General features: G+C 37.1%; 1 protein-coding gene across 1 annotated transcript in view; it reads right to left on the bottom strand.

The window, feature by feature from the left end:
* Nucleotides 1-15398: 15398 nt before the first annotated feature.
* Nucleotides 15399-25802, bottom strand: part of SMIM14 (small integral membrane protein 14) — a 66756-nt gene continuing 56352 nt past the window's right edge. Inside the window, exons 4-5 of the mRNA XM_069068239.1 lie at nucleotides 19522-19670; nucleotides 15399-18626 (exon numbers count right to left, since the gene is read on the bottom strand). Of these exons, the coding sequence (XP_068924340.1) occupies nucleotides 18594-18626; nucleotides 19522-19670 (182 nt within the window). The 3' untranslated portion in view covers nucleotides 15399-18593. The remainder of the gene's footprint in view (nucleotides 18627-19521; nucleotides 19671-25802) is intronic.

Raw genomic sequence — 25802 nt, 5'->3', positions numbered from 1 at the left:
GCTCACCCTCCCAGCCACTAGTAATGTTCTCTGGCGTGCGCCCAGCGGGGCGGGGGCGGACCCGCCCTGGGGTCCCCGAAGCTTGCCGGGGAGGGGACCGCCCCAATATTGGTCAAAAACGGCCTCCGCCTATTGAAGTGATGAATCCTAAGGGTTCGTCTCTTACGAATGAGTGATTAATGCGCTTTCTAGGGGAAACCTCTCCTCACCCCTGCTCCCTGAAGTCACTGAACTGCTGTGTCTCCGTTTACTTCGTCTGTAAATTGGAGATAATAATAGCGTCTCCCTTGCAGGGGTGTTCTGAGGAGCAAATGAGATCTTTTAGAGGGCGCTACAAACCTTAAATCGCGTTATTTTTATTTCTTTTTATTATAATAGAAGGTATAGGAATTGTAGAGTATTATATATTATACTTAATTTTCTATAAATATTGTATGTTGTTTCAGCCTTGTCCAACTCTGTGACCTCATTTGGGGTTTTCTTGGGAAAAGAAAATGTTTGCCCTTTCCTTTTCCAGTTTATTTAACCGATGGGGAAACTGAGACAAACAGGGTTAAGTGAGTTGCCACCAACAGCTAGTGTCTGAGTTCAAATTTGAACTCAAGATGAGTCTTCTGACTTCAGGCCCAGCCCTCTAGCCACTGCACCACCTAGCTTCCCAAATACTGTATAAATATATGCTATAATTTTAATATATAATATATGAAATAACTTCAATATATCACACAACTATTATTTTATAATTATAAAATGTAATTAAAAGTGTAATAATTATTCTATAATTATATACATTATATAATTATAATACCTAGTAAATTACTTTTTCCTACTAGGTTTCCAATCTGAAGCTTTCAATTCAGTAAACCTTTATTAAGTACCTACCAAATGCCAGGTACTTCCCTAATCTCTGGGATACAAAAAAAGGCAGACAATCCCTGCGCTCATGGAGATTTCTATCTAATGGGGATGATTTGTCTAGTCTAATTCTATATATATATAATTATATGCTTAGCACAGTGTCTGGCACTTGGTAGTTGCTTATTGGTAGTTCATTGAATTGAATTGAAAGTTTACTGAAAGCCAAATCAGGGTATGGGGACTAAAAACAGATTGGAAACCCAGCAGTAGAAAGCAACCTTCTAGAGCAGAGCTTCTTTGCTTCCTGTGTGTATCCTCTGAGCCCTTTGGAAGCCTGGTGAGGCTTATGAACTTCTCACAATAAAGTTTTTAAATGCATACAGTAAATGCATAGGATTACAAAGAGAGCCAATGATACTGAAATACAGCTATCAAAACAATTTAAAAATTTTTTTGATGTAGTAATCTGTTTTATTAATACATTAACATTTAGAATATAGTTAAATCAAAGGCTCTAATAACTAATAATTCAAAGCATGAGCATAAATAATGTAATAACTAATATGACATGAAAAATCTGATCTTTCTGTTAGTGATAGTCGCAAGTACTGCTAATACTACTGCTTTTGGGGGTTGCTAAATGCTAAATGTCCATTAGAGGTTAGTGAAAATAAAGGTGTAATTTTTCAGCATCCAGATTCAGACTTCCTGATAGCCAGATGTTATGAATGTCAACTTCCCAACATTTCTTGTATCTTTCTTTCCTGTTAACACTGCCACCACCCTTATTTTCACCCTCAGCACCCTGTAATGGGACAATTGTAATAGGCTTCTGGATGGTCCCCTCTACTCAGCTATCAGAGAAATCTTCCTAAATCCATGTCAACCTCCTATTCAATAAACCCCACTGGCTCCTTTGGGGTTTTCAAACCCTTTATAATTTGTCCCCTTCCTACCTTTCCAATCTTAATTCTGATGCCCAGTGATTCTGGCATTGCTGTTTCTTGGACAAAATGCTGCATCTTTTGACTCCTGGCATTTTTATTGGCTCTCTCCAATGCCTAGAATGTTCTCCCTTCTCATTTCTGCCTTCCTGTTTTCCTTGCTTCCTTTATTTTGTGTTGTTGAAGTCTTTTCAGGTGTGTCCCACACTTCGTATACCCATTTGGTTCCTTTAAGTCTTAGATAAAATCCCATTCCTCCTTAAAGCTAGTTCCTTTCCCTGTGATTATCTCAAATTTATCCTGTACATATCCTGTTTGCATATATTTGGTTTGAGATGATGGTCTATACTTGGTTTCTGCCAATCTGCTTTCCAGTTTTGTCAACAGTATTTCTCAGATACTGAGTTCTTAACACCAGTAGCAGAGGTCTTTGGGTTATTCAAAAGTAGGTTGCTAGGTTCATTGGCGTCTGTATGTTGTATGCCCAATCTGTTCCACTAATTAACTTCTCTTCCTTAACTAGTACCAAGTAATTTTGGTCGTTACTCTTCTAAGATCTGGTACTGTTAGGCCCCTTCTCACTTTTTTTTTTTTCAGTAATTTCCTTGAGATTCATAACCTTTTGTTCTTCAAGATGAATTTCAGTATTATTTTTTTCCTAATTCTACAAAGTAATTATTTGGTAGTTTGATTGGCATGGCTTTGAATAAGTAAATTAATTTGAGAAGTTATTGTCATTTTAATTACATTGACTGGGCCTGTTGAGTTGTTTTCAGTCCTGACTCTTCATGACCCCATTTGAGGTTTTCTTGGCAGAGATACTGGAGTGGTTTGCCATTTCCTTCTCCAGCTCATTTTGTAGATGTGGAACTGAGGCAAACAGGGTTAAGTGACTTGCTCAGGGTCACTCAGATAGTATCTGAGGTCAAATTTGAACTCAGGAAATGAGTCTTCTTGTCTCCAGACCCAGCACACTATCCACTGTGCCTCTTAGCTTTGCATTAACTCAGCCTGCTGGTGAGTAATTAATATTGCTCTATCCATTTGGATCTGTATTGCTGTAAAGACTTTGCTTAACTAGTGCTTAGCACAGTGCCTGGCACATAGTAAGCACATAATAAATGTTTATTGACTGATTAACAGTTGTATTCATATTTGTATATGTGTGTGGTTGCAGACCCCCAAGTACTTTATACATTTTATAGTAATATCTTCTGGTTCTTTGCAGAAAGGCCCTTTATCTTTGATTGGGGGTGAAATGTTGCTTTACCTTCTGTCTAAGACACTTTAATACCACTGTCTCCAAAGATACAGGCAGGTTTTGGCAGTGGGGAATTCTAAAGAAAGATTTCACTCTGGGGGTAACACTAAAAATGCATCTTCAGGGTGAACTGTCCATCAAAGAGCAAGTTAACTGAAACAGTGAACATGTAAACCTCTGCAAAAATATTCTTGGGTGACTTTTAGTACTCAGAAGAAATTCCAAGGGAATTGATGGTTGAAGGTAGGGGTGTGCTGGAGACAGCTTGAACCAGTGGGATTGTTAAATTTTCATTTTCACTTTGGAAATGGCAAATGCTGCTACTCAGCACTTGATTTATTTATTTTTTGGTAAACTTAAGAACGTTATGGAGAAAATGTTAATAATGCAGATTAAACTTAGAAGTGTAATGTGCTTTTTTTTTTTGAGGGCTGATTATTAAATATTTACCGGCTTGGCTAAAGGTGATGCAAAAACTTTGCCCCAGGTTGCACCCAGTAAACTGTAGGCAAAAAACAAATACACTTCATTAGGGAGAAATTCCTAACCTTGCCAAAAGTGTGCTAGACTAGAATACTAATTCTCTGGTTTCCCCACTACCTCCCATAGTACCCAGGGAAACATGTTGGGATATCTTGGATAGCTTAGAAAGATTGTTGTTCATAGGTTCAAAGATCATAGGTTCAGCAGAGTACAAACCAGCAGAGATGTCAGGAGGGGCATAATAGAGAGATGACTTCCTAAAAGGAGGCTGTGCTTAAAGGAATGAGAAGACTTTTCACAAGCACTAGGACTCTTAAGTGATGCTGGGATATCCAGGCTGTGGGGTCTCTGAGACCATAGATTGTAGGTTCTTACAGACTACTGTTTGTTTTCCTTTCAATGAAATCTTCATCTGGTATGATATTATAGAATTAAATTTGGAATACTGACATTGATATAGCACTTAAACATCTGCAGATTGCCTTGCGTGCGTATCCTATTTAAGCCACACAATAAATATATGAACTAGGTAAGAGGTTGGAATTATAGGTTGGAAAAGTTGTGACTTGCTCATGTTTACACAACTTGTATTCAAGGCAGGATATGAACACACCTGTTTCAGACTCCAAGCCTATCATGCTGTGCTAGGTCAACATTAGTGCAAATAGTGAATCCCCGGAAAGGGATCATTCTCCTTGACTTCTCTGCAGCCTTTGACACTGTAGATCACGCTCATGGCCTTTACACTCTCTTCCTTCTGGTTCTCCTCCTGCCTTTCGGACCGCTCATTCTCAGTCTTCTTTGCTGTGTCCTCTTCCAGATCAGTCTCTCCATCCCCATGTGTCCTTCAGGGTTCTGTCCTGGCTTCTCTTTTCTTCTCTGTCTATACGGCTTCACATGGTGATCTCATCAGCTCCCATGGATTTAATTACCTTCTCTCTTCTATTTTCTGCCCCTGGGTCTCTCTGTTCACTTCTAATCTCACTTCTCCAACTGCCTTTCAGACACTTTGAACTGGATGTCCAGTAGGTATTTTAAACTCAGGGTGTCCAAAACTACCCATTATCTTTCCCCCTAAGTCCTCCCCCCACCCCTCCTACCTTCCCTATTGCTATAGATGGTAACAACATCCTCCGGCTACCTCAGGCTCACAACCTAGGAGTTATCCTCGATTCCTCACTATCTCACATCCTGTATCCAAGCTGTACCTAAGACCTGCTACTTTCACCTTGTAACATCTCTTGAATGTCCCCTTCTCTCCTCTGATACTACTGCCAGTCTGGTGTAGGCCCTCATCACTTCCTGCTTGTAATAGCCAGTGGGTCTGTCAATCAACGATTTTCCTAAAACAGGTCCAATCATGTCACCACCACCTACTCAATAAACTCCAGTTCCTGTGGCCCCCAGGAGCAAATACAAAATGCTCTATTTGACATTTAAAGCCTTTTAGAACCTAGACTTCTCCTGTCTTTCTGGTCTTCTTACACCTTAATCCCCAACACATAATCTTCAGTCCACAGACACTGGCTTCCTGGCTATTTCATGAACAAGACCCTCCATCTCTCAGCTCCTGACGTTTTCTCTGGCTGTCCCCCATACCTGGACCACTCTCGCTCCTCCACTTCAATTACTGACCTCCCTAGCTTCCTTTAAGTCCCAACAACATCCCACCTTCTACCAGAATCCTTCCCTAACCTGTCTTAATTCCAGTGCTTTCTCTCTGTTAATTATTTCCTATTTATCCTGTATATAGCTTTTTTGTTTGTATTTGCATATTTTCTTCCCCATTGGATTGTGAACTCCTAGAGGTCAAGGAGTTCCTTTTGCTTCTTTTTGCCTCCCCAAGCACTTAGCATAGCACCTGCCAGATAGTAGACATTTAATAAATGGTTTATTGGCCAATTGATTGATTGATTTGAAAGCACACTCTACCTTTCCTTTGTGCTGGAACCAATTATCCTATTTTACATAATTATAACGTCAAATAATGCAAATGTGAATAAATAAGAGTACTTCAGGGGATCTATGGTTCACACTAATCAGAACCTGACCTATATTTTGCCATGCTAGAAGAGAACTTAGAGATTATCTGCTGTTAGGGGTCCTTAATCATTTTGTGTCATGGACTGCGTTAACAGTCTGGTAAAACATATGGACCTCTTCTCAAAATAGTTTGTAGCCTACACTCATAACTGGAGGAAATACTCAATTTTTAGTTAAATATTAGTGGAAATTAAGATGCATTTTTCCCATCCAAGGTAAGGGATGCTGAAATATATTCAAGAGGTTCTTGAACCCCAAGCTAAGAACCATTGATCTAGTTCCTTCTCTCTCTCTTTTTTTTCTTTTTTGGATGGGAAGCTGAGTAGAAGAAGAAGCAACTTGCTCAAGTCTGCACAGACAGACTGGGAGTCCAAGATCTCTGATCTGACATATGGAGAGCCCTCACTTAGTCGTGCAGGCATGTGATGGATGGTGTACTGAGACAGTTTTCTGGACTGTGCATCCAGTAGAGAGATTTGTCAAGATTTCTGGCTGGGGATCTGAAGCCAAGAGATTATCCCTATGCACACACACACATTCATGTACACACATGCCTTCAAAGAATGGCTATAGAATATCACATACGTAGGGGGGAGAAAAGTTATAAAGGTAAAAATTTGGCCTAGACATGGAGAAAAAATTAAAATGTTCTTTCCCCTCTTTTTAGAAAATAACTTTAAGGCACCTGGTCCTATAAAATCAAGACTGAGACTTTTATCTCTAAACACAGGTCTCCTTTGGGTTTCTTACTTTAAAGACAGTGTCACATCAATCAGGACATTCAGTATCTTGAATAAAGGTCATTTCTATATATTTTAAAGAAGCCTGGGTATGGGGAGGGTGACTATGAGTTTAGAGGGGTATGTCTAAGTGCCATAACTTTTATAGCACAATAAAGCTGGCTTAGTAGCCTTATGGACCTTCTCATTTAAATCGTCATAATTCTGTAAGCTAGGTTGCACAAGTTGCATTATTATGCTCATTTTGCAGATGAAGAAATAGAGCCTGAGAGAGGTTAACTGACTTGACCAAAGTTGAACAATTAAATAGTAGAGCCAATACTCAGTCAATTCCAGGTTTTGTGACTCCTTCCTGATGAAATAATTGACCTCATTTCAGAAGGGACCAAAGAACAAATATTCATTGCTAAGCTTCCAGCAGATTTTAAAGACTACTGCACACAGCCTTAGACACAACACTTACTAGCCATGTGACCTTGGGCAAGTCACTTAACCCTAATTGCCCTGTATTCCCCCCTCCAAAAAGCTAAAAATAAAAAAATAAAGACTACTGCACAGGGGAGGATGAGAGAAAGGGAGAGAGAGGTGTTTTATAAAAAAAAAAGTCCTTTTTTCCCATCTTAAAATCTTTTTCTTTTCTGAAAAAAGACCTAAAAATGTCACTTGTTCCTCAAAAAAAAAATTTACTGGTTTCCTTTTGCCTCTGGGATAAAATCACATACTCCTCATTTTGGAATTTAAAGCCGTCAACCATCTTGTTCTAACCTATTTTTCCATCCTTATTTCATGTTATTTCCCTTTAAACTCACACTACCTTTCAGGGAAACTGGCCTTCTAAAAGTTCTGTGAACTAAACATGCCATCTCCAATCTCTATCCGTTCGTACAATTTGTTTTCCATTCTGGAAATGTACTCCTAACCTTGTCTGTGTTCAAGGATCAGCTCAGGTGCCCCTTCCTTGGTGAGCCCTTCCAAGATTCCCTTCTCTCCCCTCCCCAGTTGTTAGTGATATTTCTATTCTGAGATGACTTTGTATTTTGCTTAGGTATATACACATTTCATCTCCTTCAGTAAAATGTAAGCTCTTTGAAAGCAGAGTTAATTTTGTCACACAAGTCATCTATCCTGATATACATGTGTATATATATATATATTTATTTATTTATAGCATCTATATATCAGCATCTAAGTGTCAATATATAAATAGCACTTAGGTAAATGGGATTGAATTTCAAAAGGGTAAATCACATGAAAAAAAGTGTGAACAAAAAATCTAAAGGCAAGAGTCTTATAACTTTTCATTTTCTTCTTTGTATCCAAGGTTGTATTTTCCCTGTATTAATTTAGAGGCACTTAATGTGCTGAGCTGCCTGAGAGATCTTGGACAAAAAATGCCAGAGACTTGGCCATGACGGATCTATGCTATGAGGTCAATAAAAGCAGCTCCCAGGAGTGGTACATTCATAATTAGTCATGAGTGACCCTAGAAGTCTAGACTTCATTATCCCCAGTCTTCTCCCTTGCCCACATCCTGTTTTCATTTTTCATGGATATGACGACAGAGTGGTAAGTTATGTGTACAGGAATCATCTTGACTTGTCATGAATTTAATGTTTCCCAGAGAATTTAGACTGCAGCAAGATCACAACTTTCATTGAACTCAATTTTGCCATTCTGACTGAAGGCCAATTCAATAATGCTATAGAGCTATGAGCCGTGTGAGTTTTCTGGAGGGGGAGGGGGTTATTAATCACCTACCTCCAAGGGAAAGAAAAGAAAAAGAGCTTGACAATGGAAAAAGAGGACAGTGTGGAGAGAAATTTGGAACAATACAAATATAGTGACTAAAAATATAGTCACTAATGTGACTATGTTCGTCCTCTTTGAGTCAGAGACTCCATTACTGAGCTTAAACCCCAAGAAAGTCATTGATAAGAAGTTCCTGTATACACCAAAATATTTATAACAATGCTTTTTGTCATAGCAAAGAGTAGAAAACAAAGTAGATGCTCATCAATTGAGAAATGAATGTCAAAACAAATTGTGGTACATGAATGTAATGGAATATTACCGTCCGACAAACCATGATGAATATGATAAATGCAGAGAAGCATGGAAGGATTTACATGAACTGATGGAGAGTGATGTAAAGAGAGCCAAGAAAACAATATGGACAATGATGACAATAATGTAAATGGAAAGAACGACTATACATAAAAAAATAAAAATTAAGTGCTGGAAAAATTATAAAGACCAAGCATGACTCAAGGAAGAGACATGAGAAGACACTCCCAACCTACTTCTTCTCAGGGGTGGGAAGTCCACAGGAGACACATATTGCACTTGTTTTTGGATTTTTTCAGTATATTGATTGTGCTCATTTTTCTCTCTCTCTCTTTTTTTTTGTTTTTTGGAGGGCAATTGGGGTTAAGTGACTTGCCCAAGGTCATATGGCTAGTTTTTTTGTGTTAAGTGTTTGAAGCTGGATCTGAACTCAGGTCCTTCTGACTCCAGGATCAGTGCTTTTATTCACTGTGCCACCTAGCCGCCCCCTCTCTTCTTTTCTTTGCCTTTAAAAAATATTATTTCTTATATGGGACAGGTAGTTGGATTTGTAATATGTGTACATTGGGCAGCTGATTGGCACAATGGATTGAACACTGGGCCTGGAGTCAGGAAGACCTGAGTTCAAATCTTACCTCAGCACTTACTATCTGTGTGACTCTGGGCAAGTCACTTAACCCTATTTATCTCAGGTTCCTCATTTGTAAAATGAGTTAGAAAAGGAAATGGCAAACAATTCTAGTATCTTTGCCAAGAAAACCCCAAAAGGAGTCAGAAAGAGTTGGACATGACTGAAACAACTGAACAGTATATACATTATCTCACATGAGCTGTGAAATTTCCCAGAGAAATTAAGAATACAGATATCACTCACATTTTACAAATGACAAAACTAAAAGTGACTATCTGATGTTTCTTTTTGGAGGGCAGTTGGAGTTAAGTGACTTGCCCAAAGTCACACGGCTAATGTGGAAATATGTTTTGAGTGACTTTACATGTATTATTAATACCAAATTGCTTTTTCAAGGAGGGCAGAGGGAGGCAGAAAGAATTTGCAACTCAAAATTTCAAAAAAGAATGTTAAAAAAAATTTTTTTTACATGTAATTGGCCAAAAAAAAACCCCAAAGGTAAAATTTTAAATGAAATGGTGGGGTGCAGAATAGGGACTTATTAGTCAGGAGAGTGAGCCTCTGAGCAGAGATTTTTCGAAATGAAAAAGCTATTTGCAAACCATACAGAGCTATATGGATGCCAGCTATTACTATAAGTCTAGGTAAGAGGTAAGAAGGGACAGAATTAGGGTAGCATCAAGAGTGAAGAGAAAGGAAAAGATGGAAAAGACATTATGGAAGTAAAATTGACCTGACTTGTTAACTAATGGATGTGTTTCTGGGGTAGGGGAGGAAGAGCTAAGAGGTAAAGGAAATAGGAAATTTCAAGATGACTAGTATTGGGAGCATTCATTTACCTAGGTGGACAAGAGCTGCATAGTGGTGGGCACAATGCCCAGCCTATAATTTCCTGTGGCTGAGTAATAGGACTTCAGCTGGAAAATATTTGCCATTTCTCCCACCACTGACTTAATAGATCTAAGATGGAAAGGGCAGCACTCACTACAGGGGCCTAGGCCCACTGGCTGGGAAATAGATTGGATGCTGGTGAAAGGCAAAGGAAATAGAGAATGAGATGACCTAGGATGACATAAGCTCCACTCTGCATATACTGTGGTAGAAAGGAAGGTGATCTTGGTGTATTAGGCAGAATAGAAAATAGAAAATTACTGAGTTATTGTTTAGTACCCTAAATGCTAACAGTAGTATGGCAATGGAAACAGCACAGCTAGATTGATGAGGAACACCCAGGTTCTAAACTAAATGGTATTTACTAGTTGTATAATGGACAACTCCCTGAACCTGCTTCATTGCCTCTAAAATAAGGATAATTATACTTACCCTAGGTTCATAGGGTTGATACAATAATAGTTCATATTTATATATAGTTATATGTATGTTATGTTATATTATTTATATAATTTTATTTATACCCTAAGGTTTACAAAGTGCTTTCCCCCCAATAACCTTATGAAGTAGGTAATACAAGGTTTTAGTTTTTTATCCAGATCTGGCATTGCATTTGGTGTTGGGAATGCCAAACAAGGACACTCTTATCAAAAGAAATCAGCAACTATTCTGCAACTTTTGCTCTTAAGAGAGATGTGTGGAGCAGAGAGGTTACACACACAGCCAGTATTGTCAGATGTGGGAAAGTCGGGCTTTCTGATGTCACGCTGCTTCTTGTGTCATTTTGAGGATGAAGATGATGAGACTCTGGTTGATGAGATGTTCTGGTTTGCTGGAGGTCATAGTGTTGTTAAGTATAACACTGTAGTAAAGCCAGGATTCAAACTGAGCTCTTCTATCTCTAAATTCCGTGCTCTTGCAACTACGCTATGCTGTGGGGGCATCTGAAATACCGTAAAAACATAAGGTTAATTATCATGCTGGTGAAAGTATGTGTAGGGATGGATTAAGGGCAGAATGTGAGGTCTATGGGAAGTCAGTTAAAGGGCTATCAGAATGAGGGCATGCCCAGATAGGAGCTGTGGCAAGGGGAATGGGGAAGGAACACAGAGGAGTTATTTCAAAGAAAAAATAGACAGGCCTTGGATCTACAAACAAAACTAAATACTGGATAGGCAAAAAGAATCTCAAGGTCCTTGTAATGTAAATATGGAGTTGTCATCCTTGTTAGATGTTGCAAGAGGACAAGTGATAAGAATTTAACTTCTCATTGTCCTAAGTTTAGCTCCATTTCAATATTATATATAACCCATGAGGTTTTAGCATATGAAATGTCATTATCTTATGATCCTTTTCATCCATTTAAGACTTTCCCTGATGGCTGTCAAAATTCAATTCAACAAGCATTTATTAAACATTAGGTGCAAAGCCCTGGGCTAGGTTCTAAGGATACAAAGGCAAAACCAGTTTTTGCTTGCAAAGTTTTCATTCTACTTGGGGGCTGGTGGTCCAAAATGTAGCATTTACTAGGTAAGTGTAGCACTATTCAGGGAGGGATAGAGCATTTACAATTAAGGAAATCAGAAAAGGCTTCTAGAGAACACCTTGAAGGAAGCTAAGGATTTTGACAGGATATTGAAAAGGAAAACATTTCCAGGTGTGTAGGAAAATATAAAGGAAGGTACAGACAATGTAGAACATGTCATATGCATTTCATAGACACCACTAATGCTTCCACTCTCCTCTAGGACCATCCCACAGCTACTTGGGAATTTTTGTTGCTCGCTCACCATTCCATGGTGGCCCCTAACCTATATACCTAACGATTTTCCTCTCCTTTAGCTGTGGGTGTGTATATGGGTGTGGAAGATGTATGGAAGGTATACAATGATAAAGTATAAACAGTGGGGGTGAGGTGTCACAAAGCATTCCTCTAAGTGGTAGAAAATACCTTCTTGATCTATGCACTTTTAAACATATTAATTCAATTTAACACAACTGGCTAAATAACAATTATATTCTTCTATTAATTAATTTGTACCAAGGAAAGGAATAACTCATTTTCTTATTATTCAAGTACACTATTATGAAATGCTTGGGGGACCTAAGACTTCCCAAGATTTTTCTACCCAGGATTTACAGAAATTCCATGGAAGACTAGGGAGGAAAGTAGGAGAGAACAGGAAGTGGAATAGGAAGGTTTCTAGAACATGCTAATAAGCCTCAATTCTCTGACCTTCTTGCCCTCAGCCTATACACAGTCATTCTGCTGCTTGGTAGGATCTTGTTCTATTAAAAACAAAGATTGGTTTTGGAGTTTTGAAATCATGAAATAGAAATCATGGTTTTTTGTTATTGTTTTTTTTAAAAGACCATCTAGTATGATGCGCTTTTGTCCCTACTTGTAAATGTTGTCATTCTCATAAATCGAAATCTGATTTCATTGGTCTGAGGTTTTTCTTCAACTGTAAGTGACTTGAAAGTAAATTCTCTATCTAAGAGGTGAATTTAATTGGCTTTGGGAGAGCTGATAACCTTTCCCCTGCATGCATTCATCAGTTCAGTCTAGTTCACACTTAGCCATGTTCTGAGAACCTGCTTTGTCAATCCTGCTTCTTATATGCTGAATTCCATGTCTCTCCACCTTTGTACTACCTTCCCTGGGATAGAACACACTCCCCGCTGCCCCACCTTTAGAATCCCCTCAAGACTCAGCTCAAGTATCACCATGAAATACTTTTTATAACTCTCAGATGATCTCCCCCAAGTAATAGTCTTCCCCAAAATAATCACAAATAATATAACCTCCCCCCAAAAAATCACTTCATATATATTGTATATAGATATTTTACTCTTAGAATGTAAGCTCCTTGAAGGCATGGACTTTTTAAATTTCCAGTGCCTAGCACAGCACCCGACACACGAGGCTGATCTACTCATCCTGAGGCTTCGGAAGGATCAAACTCTAGAAATTTCAATGTTTTACTTTTTGTCCTGGTTGTTGTTGTTACTAGTGTTGTACAGGGACAAAGTGAGTGCAGACATATGACAGCACAGTGGACGTCCTCCATGAGATGATCGACAACAACTCAAAGGCATCTTCCCTTCCTTCCCTGCCTGGCCACCCTCCAAGTTACATGAGTATCTGGTGCCCTCTCCAAGGACAGACACTCAGTTCAGTATTCTTTGTATGTGAGCAGTCGCTATGGAGATTTTCTGGTTCTAACATTAAAGTTTTTGGGGTGACTCTGTAAAATGGATAATAAAAAGAAACAGAAGATCGAATCAGAATATAAGTGTTTAATCCAAAGTGGATAGATACTAGCTTACTTACACAAGAGACAAAATATTGTGCCTGGTTTGCCAGGAAGTAATAGCCGTCTGAAGGAATACAATCTTCTTCACCATTTCAAATCAAAACATCTTGACTTAAGCAAATTGGACACCAATGAAAAACAAATTAAAGCATCTAAATTGTTGAAAAATCTCAGTGGGGAACAACAATTTTTTTAAGAAAGTAAACTCAGAAAATGTGATGGCTATTAAGGTTAGTTTTCAGATTTCTAAAGAAATAAATTTAAAACATGATTCCAGAGTATGATAAACTGATTGCTGACAAGAAATGTAATCCCTCCCATTAACTAAATGTAAACAGTAAGAAAACCTGAAAATGTATTAAAATTTGTACTGCTTAGCAAAGTAATTTTTAACATTGATGTGATCTCATGACAAATAAAAATCTTAAGTAATAAGTGTAATTAACTGATGTTAACTGAAATTCCCTTCTACATTAAGGGATTGCAGGGCTTGGAATATGATATTCCGAAGGTCAAAGGAACTAGGATTAAAACCAAGAATCACCTACTCAGCAAAACTGAGTATCATGTTTCAGGTGAAAATATGGTCATTCAATGAAATAGAGCATTCTTGATGAAAAAAACCAGAGTTGAACAGAAAATATGACATTCAAATACAAGAATCAAGAGAAGCATTTGAGAAAGTAAACAGGGAAAAGAAATCATAAGGAACTTATCAAAGTTGAACTATTTACATTCCTACATGGAAAAATGATAATTGTAACTTATGAAACTTTTCTCAGTATGAGGATAGTTGAAGGGAATATAAATGTGTGTGTGTATATATATATATGTATATATATATACACACACATACATAAATATGTCTATATAGTAGGGTATATGTGCATATGAATGCATATGTGAGTATGGGTATGTATGTGTACATGTATACATAGAGGGCACAGGATCAGTTGAATAGGAAGGGATGATATCTAAAAAATAAAATTAAGAGGTGAGAGAGGAATATAATGAGAGGAGATATTGAGAGAGAGAATAGGGTAAATTATCTCATAAAAAAGAGGCAAGGGAAAACTGTTACAATGGAGGGGAAGAACAGGGAGGCAAAAGGAAATGGGTCAACCTTACTCTCATTAAATTTGGCTTAAGGAAGGAATAATATACATACTCAATTGGGTATTTTACCTTACAGGAAAGTAGGGGGGAAAGGGATAAGAGGGGGGATGATAGATGGGAGGGCAAATTGGGGGGGAGGGTAGTTAGAAGCACACACTTTTGAAAAGGGACAGGGTCAAAGTAGAAAATACAATAAGTGGGGCTGGGATAGGATGGAGGGAAATATAGTCAGTCTTTCACAATATATCCACTATGGAAATGTTTTGCATAACTACACATGTACAACCTATATTGAATTGCTTATCTTCTCAGTAAAGGTGGGTGACAAGGGAAGAAGGGAAAGAATCTGGAATTCAAAGTTTTAAAATCAAATGTTTAAAAAAAATTATTATTATTTTCTACATGCAACTGGGAAATAAGATATACAGGCACTGGTGTATGGAGATCCATCCTGCCCTACTGGAAAGTCAGAGGGGGGATGGGGAAGGATACAGGAGAGAGCAGATTGGGGGAGGGGGTATTCAGTGATATCGCTGTTTTGGGGTGGTGGGTATGGGAAAAATGGGGAGAAAATTTGTAACTCAAAAGCTTGTGGAAATGAATGTTGTAAAGTAAAAATAAAAAAATTTTAAATAAAAAAAAGAAATTTCCCTTTGTTAAAGTATGGTTTATTTTCAAAATAGTTTAATCATTTATTATATCTTTATTTGGAAAGTGAGCTACTAAAAACCCATCTGCAGCTCGAAGAAGTTTAGCCTATTTTAATTTGGTCCCTACCTACTGCCAAGTTTTGAGGGTCTATTCAAAGTAAAGGTTAGGGATAATTAACAGATAATCACTCCAAAGTCCTATGCTTGGTGTCTCTAGCCCCAAATATTTGGTCTTTCCAGAAATAAAATGTGTTAACATGTAAAAACACTTTGTCCATCTCATTCTTAAATACTCTGAATTCAGTTAGCAAGAGGTGACTATTAGCATCTGTTATGCTATTTTTTTTAACAAATTATAATGATCAGCTATCACCACAAAAGCCAAACAGAAACAAGAGGGTTACTAATGTTTTCTATTTATTCATTAATAAAAAGTGCATAGTACAAGCCCTTTACCCCAATCCAAGTACTCAATAAAAGATTAACAGGAAACCCTGGATGGCACAGACATGATTTGTTTGGCATAATTTAGACATTTTAAACCAGCAATTAACATTTAGTACATCACATGACAATTTTTCCTTTTTTTTTTGTTTTTTAAACAAAGTGATCTTCAGACATAATAACAAACACACATGATTCTTCATTTAAGAATATAATATATTAAGAGACTAAACCTACTACTGCAATAACAAAGATTTAATCCATTAACTGTAAACTCTCTCTTCACTGCTTCTTCAGGTTGCTGGAATTCCTGCCTTAAGAATTCAGCTGGCAATGTTTTTAAACAGATCTGAATAGTGAAAGACTTTCACTATTTAATATCTTCCAAGGTTCCTTCTAAAATGTGAGCTATATAAATTCCATATAAACACGATGGTACACTTTCAATTCACAAAGCACAAAAGACACTAAAAGTAACCTTGTGATAGGCTGTGACTGATAGTTACTTTAGAGAATTTTTGCAAGTTTAAAAATGTGACTTGCTGAACATGGGATCATGGCCTGGTATATCATAAAACATTTTATTACAAAACATTTCCAACTTAGCTTTTCCCATAGGTAAAGCCAAAAATAGTTTTGCATAAATAAAACTAATTATGTGGTAACAAACAAAATGACCTCTCAACGACATACTATTTGCAGTGTTTTAAGTGCCACTGGTGATTTTAAAAGATGGGGCCCTAACCTAATCTTTTTTTTTTCCCAGAATATTCAAAAAATATTTTAAAAAAGGATTGTAGTGATGGTCTTAAGCTAATGCTTATAAGGCAAATGACTTACTAGTTTATTCAACAAAAAGGCATCAATCATGCAAAAGCTTTAAGGGTTTGTTGCATTGTAAACTACTGTTTTTAAGAATAGTCTGTATACCTTACCCTATCATGGGTGCTGAAGAATTTTACAAGCAACACAATTAGAGTCAATACTCTGTGGAGATAAGAATTGCTGTTATTAATTTGTAGATAAATATCCTGATACAAAGAAAAAGAAAAAACACAAACATGCTTCAGCTCAGGTATCAAATAAATATGGTCTTGGAATAGAAACAAGAGTCCCAATTTCCAGAGCCCAAGGCTGCCACTAGACCACTCTGTTACCATGTTACTTAAAACTGTTTCAAACTGCAGTCAGCTCCCAATTACTTGTGCGCTGCTGGAATACTGCATGCGTTCTATCTGCCAACAGCAGGCTTCCCAGCTACTTAGAGACTGGGAAGAAGAGGCGAGCAGATGAATGGGCAGAGTTTGAATTGAGGGCACAAGGGTCCCCACCTTTCATCTTAGGCGCTGCTACCTGGCTAATTCATTCTGTATAATAAGTGTACAGCTGGGAAGTAGAGTTTGATTGTCTAGTGGATCACAGCTGAGGGAAACCACTATTTTGGGGGGATTAAAACTTACGGTATTTGACTTCCTGGGATATGATACCCCTCTGTTAGCAGAAGTAATTAAGAGTTGGTTGTATTATTTCACCAAGTTGGGTCAGAAAACTAAGATGTACAAAAAAGAATTCAAGTTAGAAATATCAGATTGTATAATTAAAATTATGATCTTACATATTGCAGATAGCCTAGAATGCAATCTTTTAAAAAAAACAAAACTCACTTAAGTGTCACAGGACTATATCAGAGACTATGTTACACAGTACAATGATACAGAGAAATTTATTCAACTTATACAAGTGCAAGATCTATATAATGAGAGGCTCTGCTGAATCTGCATTTATGATGAAAAAATGTCTTATATTGGATAGCAGTGTGAATTCCAGGTCCCCATAAGCTGTTTTCATTCACTAGGAAAAATTACATAGCCAAGTAGGTCATGTATACATATTCTTTATATTATTCTCACTCATTTTCCAAACTGACCAAGAAAAACATACAACTGTTTATTTTTCTGTACATTTAAAAAAATGCTCTTAAATTAATATCCACAAACATTCTTCCCATTAGCTAAAATAGGACTCTCACAGTAAGGGGAGAGAACAAGCATCTCCCTTTCTTCCCCACCTGCCATATCTTTCCCTGGAATCAACAAAGAATTCATAAAGGTTTGTTAAAAGGTTAGAAAGGGCATTGAAGTAAAAACAATTTTCAAAGAGGACAGAGAATTAGCAAGTAAAACCATATTTGAAAATCAGTGGCCAAATAGGCACCCATAAAGCTTTAAAGTTATGCTCACAGAGAGGAAAAGCAATACTCAAGTTTTAGTTCTAAAACTTGGTGCCAATAAGTCAAAAGGTATTTTCAATTTTAATAGGTTCTCATCATAAACAATAATTATAGTTTAAATTAAAGTGATATACGTTACTCCCAGTATAGCCTGAAATTGTTAATTTTTTTCTTTTCATAGTGCTCAGTGGCTTACAAATATATAATGGACAGTTAATTATGTACTTTATCAATTATATTTAGAGCTTTTTAAATGTAATTTCATGGAAGGTGGGAAAAACTTCATAAACAACCACATAATTTCTGCTTTCTTTTTCCAAGCATATACAAGTCAGTTCTAATGGACTTCTGCCACCAATGGTAAGAATTCCATGAAGTTAAAAAGTCTGGAGAATAGGGGGAAGACTACCATCCACAGAGAGGGTCACTATCAAGTTAAGTATAAATACAATGTGGTTCTCATTTTCCCAGCTGAGTTCAAATAAACTTTAAAAGTATACCTTATGCGAAAAAAAAAAATCAGTCTTACAAAACTATCAAAACCATTTCATGGGTTAAATGCAGAGATTGCAATTCTCCTTCAATGAAGCCAGAAATTATCACACATACACACACACACAAAATCATAATCATTACAAAGAGAATAAGTGGAATGTTTAAGGTCTGGAAAACCCAGAATCCCATGTGACTCGCTGAAGAAAAAAAATCATTTACTCAAATATACTCTAAATAGGAATGATGGCAACATGGGAAGCAAAAATTAGATCACAGTAAAATTTCTAGTAGCTCATTAAAACAATACCATCCTATGCTGTAAATGCAAAGGGAAAAATAGTACTAATTGGGTTAAGAGTACTCTGGTCGTTTTCTTCCATTTGGTCGTGCAAGGTGTTAGCTATTTTCATTTCCTATCATAAAAGTCTAGTCCACAGGAGGTGCTGGTGGGTCTTGACCCTGGCAATTAAAAAAATCCAAAAGATAATTAAATTAACTTTTTCAGAAACTACAGGAAGGGAATTCTAACACAATAGGGAGAACTGACAAGAAAACAATCTTTCTGGATAGCGTTTTCTAAGGTTAGGAACACATTAGGAAGACTAGAGTTTTAAAGTGATTACTTTTAGTAATAACTTAGCATAGCCCATAAACATTCCCAAATAACAAAGGCACTTTCCTAAGCTTTTCTTTCTTAATATTAACAATACTAGATGGAGAACTAAGGCCAGTCATACATATATGGAGGGGCTAGAAAGCAAATAATTGTGATAATGTCAATGCTAAATTTTAAAATGTACTGGAGGAAACGAATTACTTGAGCAAAATGGAAAAAATTTTAAATCAAGTTTGAATATTGACTCTGATAATGATACTTTCTGCAATTTTGAAAAAGTTACAGCTCTGAGACTTTCCCTTCTACTGCTCAGTCGACAAAAAAATGGAGATGGTCTTTTAAATTGGCACACTGGCAAAGTAAAAATTTTTTTTTTTGCTTTTTGGAGGGCAATTGGGGTTAAGTGACCTGCCCAAGGTCACACAGCTAGTTTTTTTGTGTTAAGTGGCTGAGGCTTGAACTCAGGTCCTCCTGACTCCAGGGCCGGTGTCCTATTCACTGCACCACCTAGCCGCCCGCAAAGTAAAAATTCTTAATGGAAGACAAATGGAAATTACAACAAAAGAAACTATTACATAAAATATAAATCTCATTTTTACTTGGTGACTTGGATATTTTAAATGAATATATTTATATACACACATCATGGAGCTCCCCTTCCCCACCACCAACAACCACTACCACCACCCAGCAACAACAAACAAAAACAAATCAGGTTTTCTAATCCATAACACTTACATTATGTGGACTGGTTGGTTTTCCAGCTATGATGGATCCTCTCAGATTAAAAGGTCTCATTAGGAATAAGATCATTGCAATGGCCACCCAGAACATTATTATCATGGTAATGCTGAGGCCAGGGTCAACAGAAGAATTAGGTCCTGGTACTAAAAACAAACAAACAAAAAGTTTATTTGAAAAAGAATGAAATCTTTGATATAATATTTCTATTTTTGCATAAATACAAATAACATACTAGATGACATCTACTTCAGTATTAAAAAAATAATATTTCATGTAGAAATAAATTATGGAACAGAGAAAAATTTCCATGCTTAATAAAAGTGGAAAACCAATTAAAAGGACATAACTAATAATAAGTATTTTTTTTTTATCTTTAAGGTTCACAAAACACTTAACAAATATCTCATTTTATCCTCACAACAACCCTGGGAGCTAGGTTCTATTATTATCTCCATTTTACAAATGAGGAAACTGATGCTGAGAGATGTTGAGCGTTTTGCTCAGGGTCACACAACTATTACCGTGTTTCCCCTATAATAAGACACTGTCTTATTATTTTTTTTGGAAAGAAAAACACCAGAGGGCTTATTTTCAGGGGAGGGCTTATGTTGTCCTGCCTCAGCTCTCCTCCGCGGCACTGCTCTCAATGGCACCAGCAAGCAAATCACTGGGGAAGAACAGGATGACGCACTCACTGCTGCAGCTCTGATTGGATGCAGCTCAGAGCGCTGTGTGCATTTCAAGGGGGGAGGTGACGGACGGACAGTGCATACAGAAGGTACCGTAATGTAGCGTGTAGCGCAGGGGATCACCTTCACTACAGTAGCAATCTCAATAGGGCTTATTTTCGGGGGAGGGCTTATTTTAGAGGAATCTTACACAGTAAGGGGAGGGATTATTTTCGGGATAGGTCTTATTATCAGGGAAACATGGTAAGTATCTGAGACTGCATTTGAACTTCATTCTTTCTGGCTTCAGCTCCAGCCCATTATCCACTTTACCACCTAGAGCTGCTAACTAGAGCAAGACAGAAAATCATGGTTTGAGTAAGAGTACATCTACTCAAGTACATATATCATAAAGGATATGTCCAAAGAGCTTTGTAATTTTATTCTAAATTAAAGATGAGGAAAAGTTGATCTTTTCACAACAAAAGTTTTTTTATTCAATTCAAAAGTCTGTGAAGAGTTGCATTTAACTAAAAACAAAAAGGATAATTAATAACATGGTCAGAAACAGAAATATTTAAAATTAGTTGTAAAATCTAAATTTATAGCATATTATGTGACCAAATAGCCCCAGAAAAGGGCTGTGAAAATGCACCTCCCTCGGCTGACTCAAAGAGTTGTTGTTTGGTTCTGCTAACCTGATTTTCCCCCTTTTTCTTTTTTAATCTTTATCAAAAAGGCAGAAGGTTTAATTTGTGTGTGTAGCAGAGCTATATGTAATAAAGATTTTTTTGCTAAATTAAGAATTTTTTAAAGAAGAATTTATTTTTAAAAATCTATCCAAATTGAAAAAAAATCCAGATCAATGATATATAGGGGACTGAGAACTCTTGAGTATGAAAAGATCCTGCCATCCTCTGAAGGTATATTGATTGTTTTTTATCTCTCTTCTTTCAGTCAAACTCCCAGAAGAAGCTATATTCACTCTCTGTTCCCTTTTCTCACCTCTCGATCATGTTTTAACCCTACCTTCCAACCTTATCTTTTGACTTAAAGCTACTTTCTCATTTGGAAGGGCTAAAAGAAAATAGCCACAATGATGAGGTGGAACTGGCAATGCACACAGTCATCCTAGAAAGCAATTATTTGGGAATTATTTCCAAAAAGTTGATTGATTGAGAATATCCTTTGACCAAGCAACACCTCATTAAGTCTATGCTTCATAAAACAAAGGTAAAGGACACCTATAAAAATATTTATAGCAGCTTTTTGTAGGAAAGAATTGGAAATTAAGAGAATACCCATCAACTGGGGAACAGCTGAATGAATTATAGTGTAAGAATTAATGTTTTACTTTGTCGTGAGAAATGAAGAAAAGTATGGGTTCAGAGAAACCTGGGAAAACTTATGCCTAGTGCAATAAGGAAATTATCAATAGCAGTAAAACTGTAAATAAAGTAACTTTGAAAACAAGATCTCTGATCAATGCAATGACCAACCATGATTCTGGAGAACTGATTTATGCTACCCAGCTCCTGACACAGAGGTGATGTATGCGAATGGCAGATGAAATACAACATTTCTGGACATGGTCAATGTGGAAATTTGTTTTACCTGATTGTATATTTTGGTTTTTTTTGTTTGTTTGTTTTGTTTGGGGTTTTTTGCTTTTTGGAGGGGAAAAGGCAGGGCAATTGAAGTTGTGACTTGCCCAAGGTCACATGGCTAGTAAGTGTTAAGTGTCTAAGGCTGGATTTGAACTTAGGTCCTCCTGACTCCAGGGTCGGTGCTCTATTCACTGCACCACCTAGCTGCCCCTGTATATTTGTTAAGAAAAAATTTTTTTCCTTTAAATTCTGGGGGAAAAGAGTAAACAAATGCTTGTTAACTGAAAAATAAAGTTTAAAAAAAGTTGTCAGTTAACAGTCAATAAACATTTATTAAGCTCTTACTATGTACCAGGCACTAGGCTAAGCTTTATCTTCAAAGTAATCAATGATCTCTTAAAAATGCCAAATCCAGTGATGTTTCATCAACCCTCATGTCATCCTTCTTGACCTGTCTATATTTTACACTTAACTACCTTCCCCTTCTGAGTAACCTCTCTACTTAAATTTTATGTATGACCCTACATTCTTGGTTCTCCTCCTTCTCCTTGGTCTCCTTTGGTGGATTATTATCCATATGCTGTCGCCTAACTATAGGTTGTTCACAAAGGCTCTAGGTGGGGACCTGCCATCTCTCCTTACCTTTACACTCTTAAGTTCCCATAGATTTAACCATTATTTATGCAAATGATTCTATATATTTAGAGGACCCTAGAGAGTCAACTAAAAACTTAATTGAAGCATTAACTTCAGCAAGGTTTCAGGATATAAAATGTATCTGCTATAAATCACCAGTTTTTCTGTATACTATCAACAAAAACCAGAAGGAAGAGATAAAAGAAAAACTGCACTTAAAACAACTACAGGCTATATAAAATATTTGCAAGTCCTCTACCAAGACATATAGGGGGAAGCCTTAGATTTGCTTTAACTTGCATTTCTCTATTAAGGATTTGGGGCATTTTTTTCATATAGTTATTGATAGCTTGAATTTCTTCCTTTGAAAAATATTCATACCATTTCATCATTTTGGAGAATGGCTTTTGTTCTTATAAGTTTGAATAAATTCCTTATGTAGCCCTTATATCTTGATATTAAAGTTTTATCAGAGAAACTTAATATAAAGATTTTTCTCAGTTAACACCTTTCCTTTTCAATTTAACTACACTGGTTTTGTTTATGCAAAAACTTCAATTTTACAGAATAATATTGTCCATTTTATCTTCTGTGATCTTCCATATCCCTGGTTTGGTCATGAATTCTTCCCCAAGCCATAGTTGTAAAACATTTCCTTCTCTGATCCTCTCATTTGTTTATGTGACCTTATGTTTATGTGACATTATGTTTATGATATCTAAGTCACGTATCTATTTGGAACTTATCTTAGTATAGACAGTTCTCACTTTATGTAAGAGAACCATTCTGTAGATCTCTACATAAAGTGGGGAGAGAGAGAGAGAGGGAGACAGCATATGATTCAAAGACAGGTGAGGGCTTGGGACAGAGAAGCAAGAACAGGAAGAGGAAGGTGGGGAGTATGTGGTAGCCAAAGACAGGAGAGGACAGATGACATCTAGGCGCCAGGGACAGACATGTGGTACCAAAGTAGGACTGATAGAAAAGCTGATGAATTTACACAGATATATTTTATATCCTGAAACTTTGCCAAAGTTATTGCTTTAATTAAGCAATAGAGTTGACTCTCTAGGGTCCTCTAAATATCTATCATTCACAAGAAGAGATAATTTTATTTTCTTTTGGTCTGTTTATTCTCTCTATTTCTTTTTCTTTTTGCTATAGCTTGCATTTCTTTCATTCTTTTTTTTTTTCCTGTGAGTGATCTGTATTTTATTTCACATTATTTATAGACAACCGGGTCTATTTCTGGTACTGCAAAAAATCTCACAGAAGACCTTAAACTTCTCCACATTAGACATAATGAATAGTGAAGAAGTCTTGCATGAAGTATTAACAACCAGCTAGCATGTCAAATGGGAATGGTGATAAGGAACATGCTTTCTTTACCCTTGTCCTTACTGGAAAGGTCTCTGGCTTATCTCCATTATATAGCTGGCTTTTGATTTTAGGTGGATACTATTTACCGTATTGAGAAAAAGTCAAAGATGTAATACATAGTTATCCCTTCCATATCAAGAAGGTTAGGGGTACAGTACCTCTCTGATCTGGAAAATCCACCTAAAATTTTTTGGCCCTCCCTCGTATCAGAGAAAAGGTCTGAATTATTGTGGTATTGGAAAGTAAAATATATTGATTTTATATAATACTTTACAAAACATTTCCTGTGTTGTCTGCTGGCCTTCATGTGTTGTCTAGGGCTTTCCCAAAACTCCCCAAAAATTCCCATTTAATTTCTTAACACTGCCCTGCAATATATCAAAACCATGATGGATGGGGCAGCTAGGTGGTGCAGTGAATAGAGCACTGGCCCTGGAGTCAGGAGGACCCGAGTTCAAATCCAGCTTCAGACATTTAACACAAAAACTATCTGTGTGACCTTGGGCAAGTCACTCAACCCCAAATGCCCTACCTTCCCCCCTCCAAAAAAAAAAAGCAAAATAAAAAAAATTTTTTAAAACCCATGAAGAAGAAAGTTGAAATGTGAATGGGATAACTGTACAATAATGAAATGTGCTATGCCCAGCTACAGTTCATAGGTCACCAAAAACCACATCTAAAAATAAAAGAAATAGTTAACCTTTCTCAAACCTAAAAATATCAGAGACAAAGCATATTACTTCACCTGAGTAGTAAATTTAGAGTTAATCACTACCCCCCACCCCAGAAATGATACAAGCTGAAAGAAGAAATAGTTTCAAAACAAGTTTAGTTAAGTCCCAGGATGACTATTCTACAATTCACCCTGCCTCTGTGTCAAATAGTCACCAGAGATTATTTCTTTTAAGTCTTTAACACCAGTGAATATTTAACAAATAGAGCACCAGCCCTGGAGTCAGGAGGACCTGAGGTCAAATCTGGCCTATAACAAAAATATTTAACAGGATTATTTTCCCATTTTTCCCCTTGTCAACTCCAAAACTTCAAAATTCCTAGAACTAGCCATGTTTGTTCTTTACTTCAAATGCCTCATTAGCACCTGTCCTCTCACTATACTGCAAAAACTTTTTCTTAAGCCACTAATAAACTCAATCACCAAATTCAATGGTCTTTTGTCTTTTTTTTCATCCTCCTTGACACACACTATGGACCAGTCCTTTCCTCTGGATATGTGAACTTCCTTTGGTTTCTGTGACACTATTCTCCTGATATTATTCTGTCTCTGATCACTTCTTCTACCATCTTATCTTATTCCTGAAATCTTAAAAAAAAAATAAGTTCACCTCATACATGGCTGGTGATTTGCAAATTGGTAGGACTTTTTGGAAAACAATCTGGCAATACATAATAAGAGACACAAAAAATAGTCACACTCATTAACCCCCAAATCCTACTATTAGGATTGTGTCATCCCATAACAGTATTATCCCAAAGGAAAAGAAATTTATTCAAAAGTACATATGACAGAGAGGCATGGATGCCTTGGTCAGAGGCCTGGATGAGGCCAAGTCAACATGGGGGCAAGTGGATCCACCAACCACAAGGGCCATTCCCAGGCCTATCACTGTATGGCTGGGATCTGACAGAGCTGGGTAAAAGACAAATGCAGGGCCCCTGGCAGTGGCAGCAGCTACTCCTGGGCCTACCAACCCACAGTCTGGAAATTTTAAAAGCCCCTATCTGAACTTCCAGGCACCAGGATGGCAGTGTGAATCCTGGCTGCTCCAATCTCCTTTTCTGACACTGAAAACACAGCAATTATTGCCCCAGAGCAAAATTTTAAACAGTAAAGGCTTGGGAACCCTAGAGGAAGGGTGTGGCTAAGGCCCTGCCTCAACACAGGTGAAAAACAGACAGCAAAGACAAAGACTCTAGAATCCTATTATTGTGAGAGGGAGGAACCAAATTCAGGAGACAGCATTGA

Source organism: Petaurus breviceps, unplaced genomic scaffold, assembly GCF_028583685.1.
Source record: "Petaurus breviceps papuanus isolate PSGF00001 unplaced genomic scaffold, PetGlider_PUasm1.0 140, whole genome shotgun sequence".
In the NCBI taxonomy this organism is placed as follows: domain Eukaryota; kingdom Metazoa; phylum Chordata; class Mammalia; order Diprotodontia; family Petauridae; genus Petaurus; species Petaurus breviceps.
This window is presented reverse-complemented; position numbering and strand designations above follow the sequence as displayed.